Genomic DNA, 21,754 nt, shown 5'->3' on the forward strand with positions numbered 1-21,754 from the left:
CATTTTAAAAGCACAAAAATCATTTTCAAATCTGACGAACTCGTTATTGAATTTGATACCGTGGAATTAGTTGAAAGAGTTCATTAAAACAAATGCCTGTAATAATTTCTATGCATCGACCCATGGTGCAAAAGAAAATAACGTCATCCATAAATCAATTTTGAATCGAATTACATGATAGTTAACCCCTAGCATACAAGACAAAGAACATAAATTATGGCAAAAATTAATCCGAACAAGGTAATGATGCAACAGCATTGAGACAATTCCCACTATTCAAGTGCTTCAAGTTTTTATCTACTGTATGGCTTTTTACTGACATCATCTATTCGGTCTCCTGGTAAGGCTTCAGCATGCAGACACTATGTGTGCTGGTGTCTTGAGCATCTTTCTCTACGACCGTAGTGAATTGAGCAGAGCACCGACTGCACCAATTATAAATAGCATTCTCTTTATCTAGCTGCATCAGGCCCACAGCTCCCGACAACAAAACATCTTCCTTTTGCCTTCACGCTTTTCATCCTCATTCCTTCCCCAGATTGACTGTGTGCCTCCATGCATCTTTTACCTCCAGGCAACACTTTTGTTGAGTGTGTTTGCTCCCCCCCCCCCCCCCCCTCCAAAAATCATTTGTTCCACACTGTTTTACTCTTCCCAAACACCCTGCCCCCCCCAATAAATTTTAACTCACAGTTTTTCCAGGTGTGAAAAACAGATACACTCGCTAACGCAGCTCCTTCTCGCACATTTCGTATCCCGAATGAGAAGAAAGTTGCATTGAGAAAAAAAAATGGTGTGTTGAATTTACTCAATTTTATTTTGACAATTGTGCAAAATAGAATCATCTGGATTGAGATGCATATTTTTTAAAGTAGATGTATGGTCTACTTAAAACATGTATCTGGATCCTGGTAATTTTATTTTATTTTGCGCAACCATTTGACAAAATAAAATTGACTAAATTCAACATGCCGTTTTTGTTGCTGTTTTTTTCTTTCAGTGTAAATGTTGGTTTCCTTTGTTACTCCCCCCCTCCTCCCAGTACAAACCATACCAATATGAATGAGATGGAGGAGGGCTCTGTAGAAGCTGCACACTTGTTTATCCATGATTAATCTCTGCAGCTCTTCTTCTTTTTTTTTTTTTTGCTAATTTAATTAAGAATTTCACACAGTATTTAGGCCGCCTCTTCAATATGCCCATTCACATTGATGATAATGTAAAAAACCTCAACCCGCACAAAGACACAGTCAGCGCTCATCCCCTCATTATTTCCATGAATAGCACCTGCCTGACACTCTTGCTGCGCTGGGATTTCTTGGTTGTCGAGAGGATGGTGGAAACACTTGTTAGCTGCCAGCTTACCACCTGTAACCGTTTTAGATGGGAATGGGAGCCACATGTGATATGTACAGTAGCTCCTTATCACCGTTGAGTTTATAATAAAGTCCGGATGAGCTGTGCCACGATGATCTATTTATAGAATGTGCTGTAAACATCGATATCTATTGATGTAATCCTTTTCCTCGCTTGACTTGGTATTGGGCTACGTGCACATATAGGATTAAGAAATACTTATCCCTGCTGTACGCGCTAAATGAGGTCAAATCATGCTTGCATTGTCAATTATTTCCAGTTTGTTCAATTGGTTTGGTATATATTCTCTTTTGCCGTGTGATTGAATGGCGACAAGTCCAAGGTGTACGTAGCCTCTCACGCAATGCTAGGATAGCCTCCGGCTCACCTTTGACCCCAATTAGGGTCAGTGGATGAATGGATATATTCTCACTTCGATTCTCTCATGTTACTTTGATTAATGAATTATTAAGTATAAGTGCGTAGCGAAAAAAAACGTCGCCTCTTTCAGTTGCCTGAAAAAAATGTCTCAAATAGCTGTCGCATATGAAATAATTCACGACTTCATCTTATCTTGAGAGATTTCAGATCAGTGTGCGGCAGAAGGATTAACTCCATCAATTTGCTAGCTTTGCTTATGACTTTTTTGTGATGCGACCACTGGATGCTACACTAGTGTTGACAGCCAGAAATTGAATGTCTTGTGACAGATAATAAAAATAATAATGTAATTATATAAAGAGAAAACACACAGCCTCAGCAAATAATAATTAGAATGAAATTGAACACAATTACAAAATACCCAAACCGCGCATTGCAACAATGTAGGAAATGAAGGGAACCTTATTGGAATAATTTTGCTTTGCTCCCCAGGGTGTTTCTTTTCTTTTTATCTTAAGAATTAGATTGTTAAGGTATTTAAAAAGTCTTGGCTTCCGGCATTCCTTCATGCAAATTCTTTGATGACAGGGATGTCCAACTCCGGTCCACAAGAGCCCCTTTCGAGCATGTTTTAGATGTCTCATTCCTCCAAGACACATTATTCAGATGGTCAGGATCGTTATTATGCTTGCTGATCATACTTGGCCACCCCTGTTCTATAATGTCCTTGTATGATATCTGTGCTGCCTTAAAACATGAATCTATCTCTGCTCCCGACCCAGCATATCTTTTCCACAGAGGGTGACTCCACTAGGGGGTATACAAACACTGACATCATTTCACAGTAGAATAGACCAGTGTCCCCTGTGATTCTACCTTATGATAATTGAATGAAATGTTACCTTTTAACTTCAACAAAGCGAGCATTAGTGCGTGTCGTATTTCGCATGACATTCTCAGGAGGGATAAAAGATTGATGAACAGGACACAAAATGAGAAAATAAATGGTGGAAATGCAAAAAAGTGCTGCGGAGAGTCTACTCATACTGCAAACTTGCATTCGTCTATCCTCTTTTGTTTTCCTCATCTCTTCTGACTTCCATCTTCAATTTTTTTTGTCACATTGTATTTCCTACACTCGTCTCCCTCCTCGCTGCCCTGAATCCAGTCTCCTCTTTGAGCTTCTGCCACTCTTGCTGTCCATTGTCATCCATCCCTCTGCTCATCCGTTTTGTTCTCACTTTGGGAATTTTGTTGCGATACGGCTTATCGACACTAGGAGGCGCGCTAAGCACTAAGATGTGCTCCTTTGAGGAGACTGTGTGCATGCACTTGTCATCCTCCTGCAGATGAAAAGTGAGTCTGAAGTAGTTTTCTTATGTTCATTTAGAGCATTTGTTTCTGTGAAGACCACTGAAAGCTTGCTGTTGAATATTTTTTTCATATATTCATATATAATATTTTTTAAAGTTGAAAGCTAAAATCTCACAGTAGTGCTTTTGAATTAAGATTGGAAAGTAACATGGAGAAATAAAATATGAGGTATTTTGCAATATGTAACGTGCAGAGGTCGAAACCAATCGAGGCGTCCTCCATTTTGTTTGTATTTGGAACCCAGTTTTACAAAGAATCAATTCCAAGGTCCATTACATGACTTTTATCAGAATCAGAATCAGAATCAGAATCATCTTTATTGGCCAAGTATGTAGAACACACAAGGAATTTGTCTCCGGTATAACACGCTGCACTAGTATCATCGTAAACAACAAATTGATGCTACAGGCAATTTTTTTATTTTAATTTTAGGCATTTTAGCATTTTTAACTGTCAAACAAGTGGAAAATTAAATTTGAGGCGCATCTTTTCCGAGCAGCGGGCCTCTCCGCTTCACACCAGCACCCACATACATGTCCTCACCCTCTGTGAGCATGACTCTTGTGCCATCTGGCTCCAGCGAGAAGACATGCAGCCTTGTACAAGCTCAGACGTTTCGGCCCGAAGAGACATCAGTCCCATAGCAAGCTATTTTTTGCCAGATTTTATTTTGCAGTTAAAGAGGCTTTAAAGAGGGATCTACCACTTTTTTCTATGCCGCAATAGTCATTTTGATTTCTTTGATTTTCACTGCTTTTGAAGTTGAGAGTTATGATCATTAAGGCTTAAATGCATGGTTGATAAATCCTTTTAGGTTACTAGGCCATTCAAATGAGGGTCATCCTCCAAAATCAGATGACTGAAGCTACTTTGACACTGACAGCATTTGAATATTTTGCTCTAGTTCTGTTCATTTTTTTCCAACCCTTTTCAATGCGGAAATTTCTTCTACCGATTGTGTACAATTGAAGAATTCAAATGCAAAAGTTTGTCAAGCGTCATTTAGACACAGTAATGCTGCATGGCTGCCCTTCAACTTCGCGTTTAGCTGTGCATTCGTTCATTGTTGCTATTCCTTTCTGTTTACCGCTTCTTTCATTTAGTAATATTGCCTTTCGGAAAATATTCGACAGTGTGGGTGGAAGGCTGACGCTCCCAAAGATTTTTTGGGTCATTCTCATTGGGAACCACTGTCTTAAAAGACGCTCCCGCTCTCATTCAAACAGGCTCCATCACTTCATGCACAAGGGTAGGTAGGGTGTGGTGGTGATGGGGTGTTGAACTGCCTTTCAGAGAGGCCCTGTATGTGTGGGAGAGTTGTATGCCCACTCCTCTGTTTAGCGAGGATGGTTCGACCTGAACATAGATGGCCTCTCCCACTCCTCTTCCAAACCATCTGTATTCCTTGCCCAAGTGGAGTTTGTTCATCTAGCCTTTATTTCCGGCTGTTTTTATGAATAAATCACTCATCTTGAGTGTTGCGCTTGAGCTGCGAACATTTTCGGATGTTGCGAAAGGATTTTATTATTACGAGAGTGATATCAACCAGCTGAGTCTCCGCTGAAGAAAAATTGAGAAGTGTTTTGACAAAGTGAATCACGAGTTCGTTCATCTTTCAAGATGCTCTCCTGAACCACTTTCATTATCATCCTCACTACTCATTGAACCTGATAGTGTTCCCCACATCTAGAATGTGAGTCAAATGAAAAAGCTCGCTTAAAAACTGAGGTATCAGCATAACGCAGCCATGGGATTTAGAGTTCTAATATGTGTATAATGTCACATATTGGAGGAATAGTTTCATCATATTATTTGTCCGAATAATTTTCTTTTGCCTTTGCTGCATCATCTGCAGAATCTAAACACACAATAAATATTTCACATCATTTAATACCTTGAGCACCAACACATTTGTAGACAAATGTTACATACAATACAATTTGTATGTTTTGTTCACCTTTCAGGTCTAAGTGCTCAAATCTGATTCAGTAGTTCTATCCGACTTTGTGGTGATATCTACTGTATGTACATTTGAAATGAACAATATCTCTTCTCTCTGTGTTTTTCTTTTCCGAACCCCTGAAAACAGCAGACTTGCACAAATGATTTACTGTAGTGTGGAATTTGTCTGTCCCTTTCCTTTGGCTAATATATGATTTTTTGTTTGTTTGTTTGTTTGTTTGTTTGTTTTTTCAACTGAAGTCCAGGATTTTGTGCGACTTAAGAGGATCATTTTTGGTCAAATTCCTGGTGCTCAACTTGAGAGGTGGTGATATGCTTAAGTTTAGAGGTTATTCAAGATGACATCCCATTGTAAGCAGGTGTTTCATGTGAACTCAAGAACATTTCCTTTGCTACTTTGAGATTCCACCCTTTTGGAGACCAGGTGAACTCATAAACGCCGCAGAGAATTCTGACAGCCCATCTTAACCCTCTTTGACCTCGCAGACGTTTGTCAGCAGTCCTGTGTCCTTACTGCTTTAAGAATTACTTTTATGCAAATGCGACGACTCAACGTAAATTAGAAATCATCGGAATGACCTTTATGAATATTCATATGAGTCTGTGTATCAGAAGATAGTTATTTGTTCAAGTGGAGGTCAAATGGCCTGAACTGTGAGACTGACAGGATAGTCAATTAGATCAGTCAGCTATTATGCCGCTGAAATGTAACACCAGATGCTAAACGACATGGCAAACCTCCCATGGGAAGGTCGTCCTGATTAAACAATGTAAATCTTCCTCCCACCCATCATCCTACCGTCCTAGACCTTACTCTCTCTCACCATCGCTCCCTCGCTTCCTCCTTCTGTAGCTCAGCAAGGACGAATGAGTTCCTCCCTAGACGCAGGAATGCACTCACATGCCCACAGACATGCCCTCACTGAAAACATACACATACACACACACACACAAATCCCACGCAGTCGACACACACAAAACTCATGTCAAAGTCGACAAACATGGGAAAAGGTCATGGCAAGAGCTGCGTGATTTTGTTGGCCAAAATATAAACAAGTGGGTGTTTGTAGGATTTGTCAGCATGTTCAGAGCAATGTGTGGGTGCTCACATCCTTTGTGATAACATGTTTTAAATTTACCATCATATTATCATATTTTTATGACTGAAAAATTGTGTTGATGGTGCGCTTGCTTGAATGATGAAAGGAGAACGGCATTCCTGACATCGCTATAGCAACCATGGATCTCCTGCTTTGGCAGTCTAGATTGGCGGACGTCTTTCATGCTGTGTTACTGCTCGAGGAAGTACGAATGTTGCTGTTCCATTGCTAACGTTCTTGGGTTTTTTTTCTTTTTCTTTGAATGGCAAGTGCAAAGTTGATATAATTGCTCTAATGGTGGCAGTGAACTCAACTCAGCTCACTTTTCTACTTTTTTCCCTCCAAATTTTGCTGCTGTAGATTGCGAATTTCTCCATTGTGAGACAAATAAAGGCTTTCTTATCTTATCTTTACACTAAGCAGCACTTAGTGTAAAGATAAAGGCAAATAGTGACCAATTCTATCAAAAGGGAAGAAAAAGACAGAAAAACTGAAAAAGTTGTCCTGCATTGGTATGCCAAAATCAACCAATGATTTGAGATGAAAGAAAAAGAAAAAAAAAGACGAAAACAAAACCCACTCTAAATTGTCCCTCGGTTGTGATTGTGAGTATAAATGGTTGTTCGTCTCTGTGTGCCCTGCGATTGGCTGGCAACCCGTTGAGGGTGTTCCCACCTAGTGCCAGAAGACAGCTGGGATAGGCTCCAGCACGCCAGCGACCCTTGTGAGGATAAGCGGACAAGAAAATGGATGGATGGATTTTTTTCTTTGGTTTTTGTCGGTCATCACATACGTTACAGTGACTCGCCTGCAATCTGTGGCGCTACAAGATTGCAGAGCACCACTGATATACAATGGAAAGCAGGCCTGCTTTCTATTGACAGAACTTCAAACATGTGTTTGATCATAAGCACAGTACAGTATTCTATTTTTTGTTATTGGATTTCATGGAGAACAAAAAAAATGCATGGTCTTCTGTGTAGTTTGTTACTTGGAGAGGAGCATATGTCTCACTGGCGATGACACATTCTCTCCAAAAGTTATTTTCGTATTTGAAGTGTGCTATATTTTTCAAGCTGATGTCTATGGCATTCACAAGTCTCAAGAATATTTCCATGTGTTACGATTTACAGCCTCCGACTTCAATGAGTCGCACATCTTAGGCGATTGCGCCCACATTCCCAGGTTACGCATGGTTTAGCTGGAGGGTGTGCCAGACAGGTGTGTGATTTAAAGTCTCTGGAAATGGCATTACTTGAGCTACTTTTCTCTGTCAGTTCATGAACTATTTTGTTTTTGTTTTTTTTTTACTCCCTGGCCCTAACCCCTTCGTGGTCCTTAAGCCTTTTCTAGTACTCTTTGTTCACCGAATATGTATTGTGGTTATCAGGTCACTACTGATGAAGTTCTGTCTTTATACTTGTTTTGCAGATTATGAACTTTCTCTTTTAATCCTTTCAAATAGCCAGACAAATCTTCACACAGAATTAGAACAGTTGCGCGGGAGTCTGCGTAGAGGAATTAGTGTCTGACAATAATTGGAGTGTGAATGAATATTCAGCGCATCGCTCTTGCTTGTGTAGAATTGTGAGTTTTCCATTTTGCATCCACTTACGTCAGTCTTGATTTTATGCTTTGTGACTGTTTGCTAAAAAGGTCATGTTTCATGCTTGATGGCAAGTGTGTTTGCATAATTTGTAGCTGGTGTTTTCTAAGTGCGGCATAATAAGTTGGATGAAGCAAAAAGGTCACGCAAGCGTGTAATCTTGCCGCCCCTTTGCTCTGCTCAGCGATGCTTTTCGTCCTGCGTTGATTTCCCTTAACCGATGTGCTCTAATTCATGCCATCTGTGCCTCATCGCCCCTCTTCTTCCCCTGTCCTCCTCCGCTTCCAAAAAGTGTTTTTCCCTTCCTCATTAATATGTTTCTCTGCCCGCTCATGCTGCTGTAGGCATCTATCTCTTGCTCTGTGGCTCTTATCGCTGCTCGTCGATTCTTATTTCTCCCGATTTGTCTCCCACCGACTGCCTCACTAACTCCCGCCCGACCCCTCCTCCTCTTCCCTCGCTATCTCTCCGTGCACACTAGATTCATTTGACACATCACGGAGGAATTCATCATTTTTGCGCGGTGAAGGATTTAAAAGGTGGATGTTTCACTTTTTGAGCGGATCCGAGCCCTTAAGCTGGACCCAATATGTTTTATTTCCAGCTGGTCATCATGGCAGGGACCGTGCTGCTGGCATACTACTTTGAGTACACGGACACCTTCCCCGTGCACATCCAAGGTTTCTTCTGCTTCGACAAATCGTACTCCAAGCCGTACCCAGGACCGGAGGACTACAGCAAAGCGCCTCCTGTTCTCGTCTACTCCCTGGTTACGGCCATCCCGACTGTGACGGTGAGTCAGTATCCATCAGTGAAAATGCAGCGCTCCCACAGGTGTTAAAAATGGGTGACACGCACGCACCAATCCATAGTTCCCATCGTGCACATGGTTTGAACGAAGAGGGATGTGTGTAGGTGTGCGTCCTCGTGGTCTCGCTTCTCTGTTTTTGTGTGCATGCGTTCCGTGTCATAACCATGGCAACCGGCACTAAATCTGTCCTCCGCAGCGCAGTCCGAAACAGCCACAGTTTACAAGGAATGTCTGTTCAATCTGTCCACAGCTTTACAGCAGAATTGAGCATGGCTTGATTTGTTGAGAGTTTTTTTCCCCATTGCACTGGTCCATTTTCAGTTTGTCTGGAATTCAAACCAAAAATTTGTTCGAGATCAATTATCTATCATTATCCTAATTTCAGTCATCGCCGAGCTGGAGCTGATCCTAGCTGACTGGTACACCTTGGACAGGTTGCCAGTTCATCACAGTGCGCACATAGACAAACAACCATTCACATTCATGTTCATACCTATGAACAATTTATATTCTTCACTCAGTCTATGCTTGTTTTTGGTATGTGGAAATAGCTGGAGCACTCCACACAGGTAGGCCAGAACTGAGTTTTGACCGCAGAACGAAATTTCATCAACTACATCCATCCAATTCGCTTTATCCTCACAAGGGTGGCAGGGGGTGCTGGAGCCTATCCCAGCCATCTTCAGGCAGTAAGCGGGGGACAACCTGAACCGGTTGCCAGCCAATCGCGGGGCACACAGAGACGAACAACCATCCGCGCTCGCACTCACACCTAGGGACAATTTGGATTGTTCAATCATCCTGCCATGCATGTTTTTGGAACGTGGGAGGAAACCGGAGTACCCGAAGATAACCCACGCAGACCCGGGGAGAACATGCAAACTCCACACAGGAAGGCCGGAGCCGGGATGGAACCCATGACGCGCTAACCACTGGGCCACCGGGCCGCCTTCATTAAACTACATTTGGAGTAATTTGTCTGCCATCGTAAAACCATTAAGTCTACAGGCAATGTTTAGTCACATTTGAGCTTTTGCTAATGATTACACAATATTAAGCAGAAGTTATCCGTTCTGCCATAAACATGTTAAAAACTTCCATCCGTTTGTTTAACTAGCCAGTCTGTGTCTAAATAGCTGCTAGCTAATTTAGCTGTTTACATTTTCTGTGCGATGCTTTTCATCAAACAGCAGTCAAATGTGTTTCATCGGCCAACAGTGTGTCACGTTCTGCCCGAGGCGATGAACAGATCGCCTCGTACAGAACAAAATAAAGGGGTGGATTCCCAGTAAAGCAGACACGGAAAGATCTTGTCAGAAAAACAAGAGTCTTTAATGACTAACAGAAAGAGCCCGACAGGGAAACGGTAACAAAAAGCGCTGGTCATAAAGGACCAGGAAATAAGGAAACAACCGAAAACGCTCGCTGAACAAACAAAGTGCGAGGAAGTACTGATTAGGCAATAAGTATGTATACAATTTAGAGACTAACGCGAATAGCAAGAGTGATGGCCGCACGGCAAGAAGGCAACGAGTAGTCTACAATAGAGGAAATTAGCACGAGAGAACAATGGCACGGCGTGGAATTCTCCGGCAGTGAGTGGACTGCCGGAGCCTCTTAATAAAGGCAGATAATCAACCTGAAATAACGGACAGGTGTGCAGTTGGCGGAGGGAAAAAAGCCTGCCACCTGCTGGCGGGCACGGGACGTGACACAGTGGTTTGCAACTGAAGTAGAAAATGTAAATCATTAAAAACTTGCCAAGTAAAAACAATAACAGATCAAAAATCTTGCCATTGCGTCTGCTCTCGATAATTTGGATGCGTTTGCTGAATGCGCTAAAACCAAATCCTACTCTCAATATAATACCTGTACGCCTGTACGTCTGGCATCTTTCTTATGCTTACACATCCATACGTTTGAGCCGTGAAAATATATCCTCTGAAAGAGCACCGGATTTTCACTGGGCTTTTCTGGCTACCACGAGTGGGGCTAGCCACTAGCTAGCTAACAAGATAGTACCCTCTCGGTTGACAGTCGGGCAACGAGCTCCTCCACGGTATAACCTCCTCGCTTGGTGCTGTGTTGGTTTGCTGGTCACACAACAGGGACACTTCAGAGAAAGTCAACCGTTTTTATTTAACACAGTGGCACGTTACTCAGCCAGTGACTCACACTACATGAACATTTGAATACATATTTATTCATTATTAGTATTTCTTACATCAATGAATGACTACAAAACATACATGTTCAACCGATACTCAGTGAGAAATAAATCCAAAGTGTAGTTATATTTTCCTGGCTCGGCACTGGCATATTATTAATAATGAAACATCTGCGCATCTTCATCAAAGCTCCGTCTCCATGTCAGCCTTGTCCCCCTGGGCTTGTTGTCTCTTTGATGTCGTACAGTAAAGTGGCGTAACGACATGGTTGCCTCTGTACGACATAACTGAGCACCACACACACACACACGTAGACGCAGAGACATTCCCTCAAACAGATCATAAACAAGTGAACCAATTCAGATCATCTTGGGGCACAGTTATTAAATAAATTTGTCCGAGTGATCAATTTTATATTTGTTGTGCTCATTAGAGTGACTTGTTGGCTGGAGTCTGTCCCCGCTGACTTTGAGTGAGAGATGGTATTGAGATGGAAGATCTTGACGAGGGCGTTCACCCTAACCCTGTCAAACACTTTTGGGATGAACAGAGACTTTGAGAGGGGTGGAGCATTAGCATTATTTCATCCGTAGTCTTTCTAGAGGAGTAACAATATTTTTGTCACTGGCTCTCTTCAGCTGATTGTGACTATAATTATGGTTCATCAGTTAGTACAATGAGAGTTGAAATGCTTTGTTGTAGGAGTTGACAGTAAGCATAAAGCCTTCCTGTCATGTGTGACACCTCCTTTTTTGTTTACATTTAAGATAGCAGTTTCGGCTCCACTGAAATGCCCTGAAAGATTTTCTAACACACAGATGGCAGTTTCGACAGTGTATTTATGTTCACCGAGCTTTCAGTCGATTAGTGTGGGGCTGCGGGCGTGAGGCAAATGTGAGGTTCTCGGAGTGGGAGCGGAGTGGCATGATTTTGCCCGGAGTGTGAAGTGTTTTTTTCTTTCAAAGTAAGAGCATCTGTGTTCGCTCTAGCTTTAGGAAAAAGAGCACCATCCCACAAGCCTGTGTGTTCAAACATGGGCAGGGAAAAAAAAAAGTAGATTTCACTTCTGTCTCAAATCTGACTCAGTCTTTTATGGTACGAACAGCAAAAGGACATATTCCTCCACTAACATCAACTACCTTCACATTTGAAATTGATTTTTGAAACTCACTGGTTAGTACTCCCATACATCCATGTGCAGAGCCACTAAGGATAGATTTTAAGGGCCAATCATTTGTTTTCTGTGGTTGTTGTAGTCACTGTATGGTGGGCCATTCCACACAAAGACAATGTCAGGATAATCAAACCATTTGAATAATTTTAACCGCCAGAAACACCGTTATGTTGAAATGATCACATTCAAACATATCAATCAATTGATTCACACATTTTCTACGTTTTCTTCCTCATTGGGGTCCAGGGTGAGCTGGAGTCGATATTACTGTATAGCCTGGACTGGTTCCCAGCCAGTCACAGGCCACAAAAAAAGCATTCACACTCACACCTATGAGTACAGTCAAACCGTGTGTGAACAGTGTGATGTTCACAGTAGCTAAAACAAAATCAATGTCTTAAACAACCTATCTGTTATGTGGTGATTTATTCTTTCATAATACAGCGTCGATAGACACAGTCAGCAGCCTGAGATCTGTGATGGACGAAAAGAATTTGGCTTCAAAATGGTTTCAAAATCAATCTTGCATGCAGCGAAATCAAGAATAGCACAGTTGACCACTGTTGAAATCTGACGTGGTAAGTGAAATAAGAGGCAGTTACTTCTATGCTGGTATGGTGGTGTGTGATGCAGAAAGAGAGTGAAGGAGCGAGCGAGCGAGCGAGCGAGGAAAATAGAAGCACTTGTGTCTACTTGGTAGTAATGTTTCAAATTTAAATGGATCAGTAAAGGTGGTGAGTGTGCGGGTGGATGTCAGTGCACATCCCCTCTGCCACTGAGTCCTCGCGCTGTTTCTCTTTGTGCTTGTATTTTAAGAGCAGGCATTAGCATCACCAAACGATAATCACTGTTGGTGTTTTACATGCAGTATTTTCCGACACATACCCTACCGAGAGGTTGCCTGAGATATGAGTGACTCGACTCCATGAGTTTTTCGCGATATGGGCTGTCCTTTGGCTGTTACGAGTGCAGACTTGACACACGAGCACTGTTTAGTAGGAGTGAACTCAACTAATATCACAATAAGCAGCACTTGGCAAATACTGAGCAAGTTTTCAAAATGGAGGCTTTAAGCTGTTTATTTCCTCTCCCACTTGAAGTTTACTGTCCAACCAAACATAAAACAAAGATAACTACATGGATTAGCCTTTCAGTCCGCCGGCTTATCTACAGTATGTTGCGGTGCTGTAACCCTCTTCGGAAAGGCTTGAACACAAACGGTGACGTAACACATATAGAAGGACAATATAGTAGTACTCACAATCATATATAATTAATTAATTAATTCTCTGTGAGGAATGACTGATACTAGTGCCGTAACTGACCTGAACTGAGAGAAGTTGCATATCCCAAGTGAGCCACGATATAGCAAGGGACGACTGTATCGGCCATTCTGAACATTGTTAGAGTTATAGGGTGTCAGCTATTCACAACAGTTTACTATTCTTGGTCTCTTAACTTCTGTAAATTGCAAGGGTTCACTGTATATTCGTTTTTTTCTTTCCTGAAACCCCATTAAATCCTTGCGAGATTGGGCCTATATGTTTCACTTGAAAGAGACTTCAAAAGATATGTGAACTGCAGCTTGAATTATTTCCAACTTCTTTTTTTGTTTTGTTTCTATCCTTGTAGCACGCTTGAATTCCCCTGCCAAATGGCATCATTAACCTTTGGCCAATCATGGATAAAATGGTAATTACACGCTTCAGATGCATGTGGCAAAGCACTCATACTGTGCTCACTTTTATAAGTACAAGCAGTGGGGATGTGATGTTGTGAATGAATGATATTCCAGAAGTGTGTGTGTGTATGTGTGTGTGTGTGGGTGTGTGTGTGTGTGTGTGTGTGTGTGTGTGTGTATGTGTGTGTGTGTGTGTGTGTGTGTGAGGTGGTATTTCTACGCAATTTGTATTGAATGTGGCCCATACACCAAATGCTAAATACTTGTACCCTGGAGAACTCTGTGCTAATGCGGCTAAGTATAAACCTCTCTAACTGTATCGAAAAGCTAAAAGAGGGCACATTCCGAGTTTGTTGCTGAGACATTATATAGTTGCAGTCACAATACTGTCAAAGAAGGGTGGAGGATCACAGGAAACACAAAGTATTAAATCAGTAAAACAAGCATGAGAGAGAGAGAGAGAGAGAGAGAGAGAGAGAGAGAGAGAGAGAGAGAGAGAGAGAGAGAGAGAGAGAGAGAGAGAGAGAGAGAGAGAGAGAGAGAGAGAGAGAGAGAGAGAGAGAGAGAGAGAGAGAGAGAGAGAGAGAGAGAGAGAGAGAGAGAGAGAGAGAGAGAGAGCAAAGTTATCCTGTGTATTTGTTGCTGTCTGTTAAGGGATGGGCTGAGCCCTCATGCATAATACATCTCCATGAGGGGAGAGATTGTGAAAAATCATCGGGGCAAACCATATCATCCAGATATGCCAGGTTTTATTTGGCGAAAGCTGCGGATGCATGAAAATTGCGCTGTCACATCTTCCAGACCAAGCTGGACGTAAACAATGCTTCATTGTGCTTGAATGCCTCGGATTTTCAGCCTGAATCAACCGTAGAGCCACTTGAGGGCCTCGCTCAGTGGCACGAATTTGCTAATACAGTGGAACCTCCAAGTTCGAACAAACACTATCTGTTCCTTGGATTTTGAGAATAGAAGTACAGGAAAGCCTTGCAATTCCCGGTGGATAGGCAATGAGGGCTGCCACAAATAGCGAAAACTGGTGATTAATAAACTAAAAAGGTTTACATTTCCCACTAGATGGCAGAAAAGCACTATATGTGTCAAAATGAAACTTCTTAACTCACTTCAAGATGCTTTCGTGACACCCAGCTACCACAAAATACTATTTTTTCACTAAAACAGCAAATAATGAAGCAGTGGTCCCCCCCACCAAAACTGAATGGGCGAATATGTGAATGCCGAACCATGAATATCTCATCCATTCCGCAGCACAGTTTTTGCCTTCCTCACAGTTCTAAGGTTGTTGGATCAAATCTGAGGTCCTTCTTCACCTTATTAATTTGATGTTCTCCATATGTCTGACCATTGTCAACGTTGATTTGGAATTTTAGTTAATAAGTATATTCGTTAAGTTAATGCTTGATATGAAAACTATTTGGGTCATACAGCCGCTTTCTGACACAGCTGGTGAACGAACTGAATGGTGATGGGATCCCACAAACGTAAACACAAATAAAATCCAGAAGAAAAATGTTTAATTAATGAAAAACTAAGGTCCGACAAAGTACATAACAGAAATTGCTGGTGACAAAAAGCCAGGAAAACAAAAACATGAACTGGAAGCGCTTGCAAAAAGGAAAGGTCACAGCAAAACCCGAAAAGAGACAAAACGAAATAGCAAGAGTCCAAACACGCGTCACCAAAATAAGCAAAAATGTCTATCACAAAACCGGAATCTAAATGGAACATGAGCATGAAGGTCTCGAAAATAACACCAGAGGCAGTACAGCAAATAAAAGTAAATGAGGTTTCACGTAGCCTCACAGCGATGACAAGTAAAAAACTACATTTAGTTTGAAGTTCAACATCTTCCTGCTCAAATAGGCTGCGCTCCTGCCGATGCGCAAAACGATTACAATTATGAGGTGCTACAATGCATCTGCTTCTCATGATTATAGCTGCCGTAATTTTCCCAGTCTGCTCTCTTCTTATACTCAACTCGGGTTCTTGGAAAAAAAATAATGCGATTTCCTGTCATCCTTGACGAGTGAATCTGCCATGCATTAGCTAAGTTTGCGCCGTCAATAGAAATTGTAGTCGTGGCAATCATCCTTGTCTGTGGCATTCTTCAGTTGATTGCCCTTGTCAACAGCTATGCAAGACACTGTCGATGTGCAAAAAAAGCGCCAACGCAGCCAGACACGTACACGTACATACAATGCCCGAATGCAAATTTTCCAGAAGTTTGCACGTTACGAAGCCTCGGGACAATCTTTCATGAATAATGGAGCCCCATGATGACTGACAGACAGAAGAGGCTTGGAAGTACTACAGAGCGGAAGACAAGATTTGTGTCTTGTACTGAAACTCCCTCTTATTCTTGCCAGTGGATTGTTTAGAAGATCACTTCCCATGTTGTTGCCCTCCACGGGAGGGTTTTGGAGAACGGACGAGGTGTATGTATGTATGTGTGTGTGCGTCGGTGTGTGTGTGTGTGTGTGTGTGTGTGTGCGTGTGTATTTTCTTTTTGCACTCTGTGTGTAGTAAATCTATATAACACAGTTCTTGACTTTCACTTTTTGAATTGAACTACTGAAGGTAGTTATGATACTACTTATGAAGGTAATATTACTGTCAGAGAGCTGTAAATTTAACATGTACTGTATATTGTCGTGGATTGGGTGTCGAATTCTACATCCTTGACAGTCTACTTTGCGATTAGCCATGAAGAAGAAAAATAGATGGATGAACAGTTTGTGATGTCTGTAAATTTGTCGTTACGATGGAGTAGCGAATAGGAAAAAAAAGCCCAGCAGGATTGCTATGAATAATCACAGCTTTATCCTGTCAACGGCAATCACATAAGACGGAGGCCTCCATATTACCCCATGACCATACGCCTGACCAGCTCTTGGGTCCGTAAGAAACGCTTCAGCCCATACGAGAGAGCCCTCTAATCCGGCAATTCTCTCACAGCACCGCAAGATTAGCTGTTCCCGCACGGGTCCAACATAAAACCCTTGATGAAAACATAGCCGTTTTATAGGAAGTGATGGATAATTCCAGGAGGAGGGAGAGAAGATGCAAGGCAAACAGGAACGAGAGATCAGGAAAAGAGGCCAAGAGGAATGGGGTCATACCTCATACTAAACTAATCTTCCCCTTTTTCTAAGAGTGGTGAGGGAGTGTATAAAAGAGAGAGAGAGAGAGACAAGCGACTGAGAAATAAACACTGAAATAATTACAATGTTTCCAGTAGCCTAGTTTCTCTTCCACAAAGCGTCGGGAAAGCTGCCCTGGCAAAGTGACTAAAAGCGGCGCGAGACACATAGGAGATGCAAGAAGAGGATGTGGGTGATGATAATGGAGCTGTAGCTCAATTGTCATGGTTACCAGCACCAGTGTGCGAGGCTATGTGCTTGTGTGTGTTTAAAGGCTAGCGCTGAACTTGCAATGTCAATTTACAGAGGCTTTACACCGTCCTTTCATATCGCTTCTTTTTCTGCGACTTTCAATCAGCTTTTCCAACATTCGTCAACCATGCAAACACGCTAAGAGTTCCCAAAGAAATCTGCATTATACAGCCTAAACCCATCCATAATGAATTTAACACCGTGACAGATAGAATTCACCCTCTCTGGCGTAAATTGGCATCTAATTTTAGTGCCGTCACACAACAAGCCTGAGGTGTAAATGACGATAGGAACGATCCAAACACATCTGCAGATGGTCACGCGTACTTGCATACTCCAGCCGGAGCCAGTGTTGCCGTTGCCTTTTTTATTAAATGGTGTGACTTCAAAACACCAATTACTGCAGCGTCAATCGTTCCTGTAATTCAAGGGGCTTTTTTTCTGTTGCAGTAAAAACTGGGAAATAGTTTTCAGTTGATTTGAAGTATAGTAGGGATAAAATTGCTGACAGCAAACACATGGAATGCGGTTTCACACTCTCGGCCCGCGACCACATCTGGCCTGGTATTTCATCAAGCCTGCAAGAATGAAGAATCAGCCTCATGAGCGTTCCAGGCCAGTAAACCATGCGCTGATCTCAAGTCAACGGCGAAAGGTGGAAGGGTGGTGGGGATAACTAACTTTTTTGGCTAGTGTGTGTGTGCGCGCACGCGCTTGTGCACGTGTGTGTGTGTGTGTGTGTGTGTGTGTGTGTGTTTATCTATTTTATGTTAGGGTGTGCAGGCTGCACAGAAGTGTACACTATCAGTCTCACATCCACATTTTGTTTAGGTAGAAATACCTTGCGATGAGCAATCTGTTGTTTTTTTTAAAATTCTCATTTAAACCTTCTTCAAACAGTGTTTCTGTCATCGCATTCCCTGCCATTTGCAAGAACTTGTTCCAAATAATGACACGCATCTTGAAAAACTTTTAGGTCGGGTCACTCCAGACATCACTGCATGCACCCACCATGTGAATGCACCTGGCAGGTGATAAGCTCGCTTGGTGCTTTTCATTCTATTTGGGAACTGCGTCTCAAATAGGCTACCAGACAGTGGAAATTGGAGCAGGCAGAACACCCGGCTTGCAAGACTGTGTGAAATGACATCATTTGAACCGCAGAAAAGGCAGACATTCCAAACGCATAACGAGAAATCCAGCCTCAAATTCACAGGTCTTAATCTTTTTATCGAGTCTGTGTCACAACAAAGACTTCTTTCTTTCATTCAAAGGCTGTCAATACAGTACATTTGATATTTAATTGTAATGGAAGTTGGTGCTTGCTGAATCAGAAACAGGTGACCTTTCTGAGTGAGACGCCTATGAGAAGGGATGAGTATTGATGTGAGATGCTTTTGAATACAAGGCTGAGGGGGTGGGAAGTGGAGACTCGGTGAGAGTGGAGTGGTGGCCTCGCGATCGAACATGGTCGCCGCAGGCCTTGATGGTGCATTTGTAATTGAGTAGTTGCTAAGTGAGAAGATGGGCCAGGCTATTAGGTGTCCACTTATATCATCTTCATACGTTGTTTGACACAGTGTGGCACATACAATACTTTCTCATAATGAAGATGAAGCCTTAAAGGCAATAATTCATCTCACTCTAGCTCACTCAACCATTGCAAAATTGTACTCGTGAGTGCCAAATTTCAGATTATCTCAACAAACAAATTATTGATTTTGACACATTTTTTGACAGGGAAAAAAAAGTGAAATTGAGAACGTCAAAGCCGTGACTATGCGGGGTTTCGCTGTTCGCTTGTTAGACCAGACACAAATATTCCAGCAATACATATAAAATGCCACTCAGTGGAACGTGATCATATATTTTCCCCTCTCACCATTCTTGATGAGAACATTTACTTGTTTATTCAATGTATTATATGATTAACTTTTCATGCATCCTATAACCTGTTAACATGATCAACTGTCCACTTTAGTAACCGCTGTCCCTGAAAGGTTAAAACGGATGAGTTCATGTGTCCGTTGCAAATGTCAACATGTTACTGAAAGTATAGCATTGTACTGTCAGTGTCCAGAATGTATGAATTCACTATAATGTTGTTTAAAAGAAAACAACTTTTTTCAAATAAGACCAGTTTTAAGGTCAAACAGAATCGATTTTGTCCATCTTTGGAAAGTCCATGCAGTCATTTTTTACAAGTACAATTGTGTCCATTAACTTTTCCATGAACTCCACAAACCTCGATGGAATTTCAAATGCTGTATCTATTTTTGTTGTCTCGTTTTGTTTCTCTCAACATCGCCACACCATATCATAATATATTCATAGCAACAACTCATATCACGCCGCTTTGTGTGTGCATCCTGGGGAATGCTCTTGTGGTGCAAATGCTGTTTTATGTTTCAACTGATGTGCAGACATTAAATGGAGTTCCACCAGTAACGTCTCCCCAGTTCGTAATGTCTGCTTCCAAAAAATGCGGTAAGTTCACATTCGCAAACACTCATTGGCCATAATTGGCCATAATACTAAACCTGCATATTCTGAGAATAGAATTATGAAACCATGTTCACTGTGGGCATTCGCTAATGGGATATTGGAGCAGCTTAAAGGTAAAAAAAAAGTGACATATAATCCATCTGTCTAATCTTCAGTGCCCACCGTTACTCAAAAGGCTCCTGGCGCAATTGTGTGTGTGTGCCTGGTGCTTAGCAAAGCAGGCGCCACACTTTGTCAAGCTTAAGCTATATAACCTTTTTCAGAAATCTTAAAGCTTGTCAATAGTGTAAAAATGCTAAGACGGCTCTTCAAAGTACCCTGATTCTTACTGTCTTACAGAACCCTCCAGAAAGCTTTACGCCACAGCTGCACTCCAAAAGGCTGCAAAAAAGTAATGATTGGCCCTAAAATTTGAAACAGTGCAAGTAATTCTTACATCTACTCGAACATGTGCAACCGGTAAATTTTCTGTTTGTTTTTTATTTACTCTTTTATTGGAAAAAACCTCAGTCCATTTCTCTGTAATAAAGTGGAATTGAGTGGAAAAGTGAATATTAACTTTACAATTTGATTCCCAATGAATGTCCCGAAATGATCTACTTGTGCCCCTAAAATTTCAGTTTAGGTGCCACTGTGCTCTCTGTAAGAAAAGTTAGTCCGGAGCCATGCACTATTAAAATGTGTACTGGCAAGGATATGACTGTGAATGGAAAAAGCACGAGTTTTCTCAAGTTAGTCCTCCGGTACTCACTTAACTGGAGTCTTGTCAAGTGCGCAGACAATTATGGCCTTCAATGTCCATAATTTATATCGATGACCTGCGCGCCACTTTTTTATGCAGTGTTGGTCAGGTCATACTCCCAAGCAGCCCATTTATGCTGGAGTCCCATCATTCTCAGGGAACTCTTCATTAGGGGCGCTCCCTGTGCAAGAACGATGGCGGGATCCATCTGTCAGTTACACTGCTGCAAACGTTGCGCTACATGTGGTGCATTAGCATCAACCGCCACTGCAGGCCATGAGCCATGCATTTTGTATGGGCTTGTAACCTACATCTGTCCATGCTGCTGTCAGCAAAAGGCTGGGCTTACAGGGTGCTTCGTTAAATTTTGTTGCTTCGTCAAAAAAATTGATTGGATTCCTTATGGAATGCAGGCTCTTCACCGAATGGACATATCTTCACAATACTGTAGTTCGATTTTGAGGGTGATTACATTGGTTGAATTTATTTATGCAAACCTTTTGTTCGCTGTCAAACAGAGGTAGGGGACCCACACAAAGTATTTGAACATTTAAAAAGGACCTTCAAGAAGCATTTCATTATGGTGAGCAACCTCTCCCTCACAGTCGAGAGGTTTGGGGTTTGAATCTGAGGTCCGTCCTGCGCAATGTGGATTTTTTATGCTCTACTTGTGATTGCGTGAGTGACTGCTTGTTTATATCAGTGCTAGGCAAAATATGGACTGTGGGCCACATGGAGCCTCCCCAGCAACATTATCAAGAGTTCTGTATATTTTTTGCATTGTCAGATTTGTTTTTTGTTTAATCGAGAAATTGCAATGTATTTATTCTTTTCTTTTTAAATAATGGAACTCACTTCATTTAAGAAGCAGTTTGGAAAACAATGAACAACCCTCCCCCCCAAAATGTATTGAAAACAACCAATCAACTTTGCCTTAAGCATGGAATAATGCCACTGACATACAACACCGTGTTTAATATCTTCAAGAGATGGCCATGTGAACACACACGGTGGAGCAACACAGGTAGACAGACAATAGCACAATGCACACATATTTATCCTCTACGAAAAAAAGACTAATTTTGAAGCTTAATGATTCACCGAGTATAGTGGTGGGTTTTGTTTGCCTGTATGCAATTGTAAATAGCACTGGGATTTATCCATTTTGTGTTTATATTGCACTTAATTGAACGGTGTTTGTTGGGGGTTTTTTTTTCTTCTTTCTTCTTTCTACCTACATTCTTGCTGCTGGAGGCTGTAAATTTCCCTATTGTGGGACAAATAAAGGATATCTTATCTTATCTTATGATAATATTATACTGCCATCGGGTGGCCAATGTGGGCTTACTGCAAGGTGCAGCACAATGAATTGGATTAAATCATGATGCAGAACCTTTGATTCTTGACCTTCTATTTTGATGTTATTACTCTGTTTTTATTGAGCACAATTTATTATGCTGTTGTTTTCCTCTCCAAAAATGTTT

The 21,754-nt window shown here is 41.7% G+C and overlaps 1 protein-coding gene across 5 annotated transcripts in view; it reads left to right on the forward strand.

The window, feature by feature from the left end:
* The window catches only part of plppr2b (phospholipid phosphatase related 2b), a 39,935-nt gene that overhangs the window by 10,650 nt on the left and 7,531 nt on the right, over window positions 1-21,754 (forward strand). For 2 of the 5 annotated variants that reach the window (XM_052084689.1, XM_052084688.1), the window contains exon 3: window positions 8,384-8,572. The exons of 1 other annotated variant lie outside the window; for it this stretch is intronic. In XM_052084689.1, the coding sequence (XP_051940649.1) occupies window positions 8,384-8,572 (189 nt within the window). Of the gene's footprint in view, window positions 1-7,833; window positions 8,573-21,754 lie in introns of those variants that run through there. 2 more of the 5 variants (XM_052084691.1, XM_052084690.1) reach the window with 1 other exon arrangement.

This window comes from Hippocampus zosterae, chromosome 13 (assembly GCF_025434085.1).
Source record: "Hippocampus zosterae strain Florida chromosome 13, ASM2543408v3, whole genome shotgun sequence".
NCBI lineage: Eukaryota > Metazoa > Chordata > Actinopteri > Syngnathiformes > Syngnathidae > Hippocampus > Hippocampus zosterae.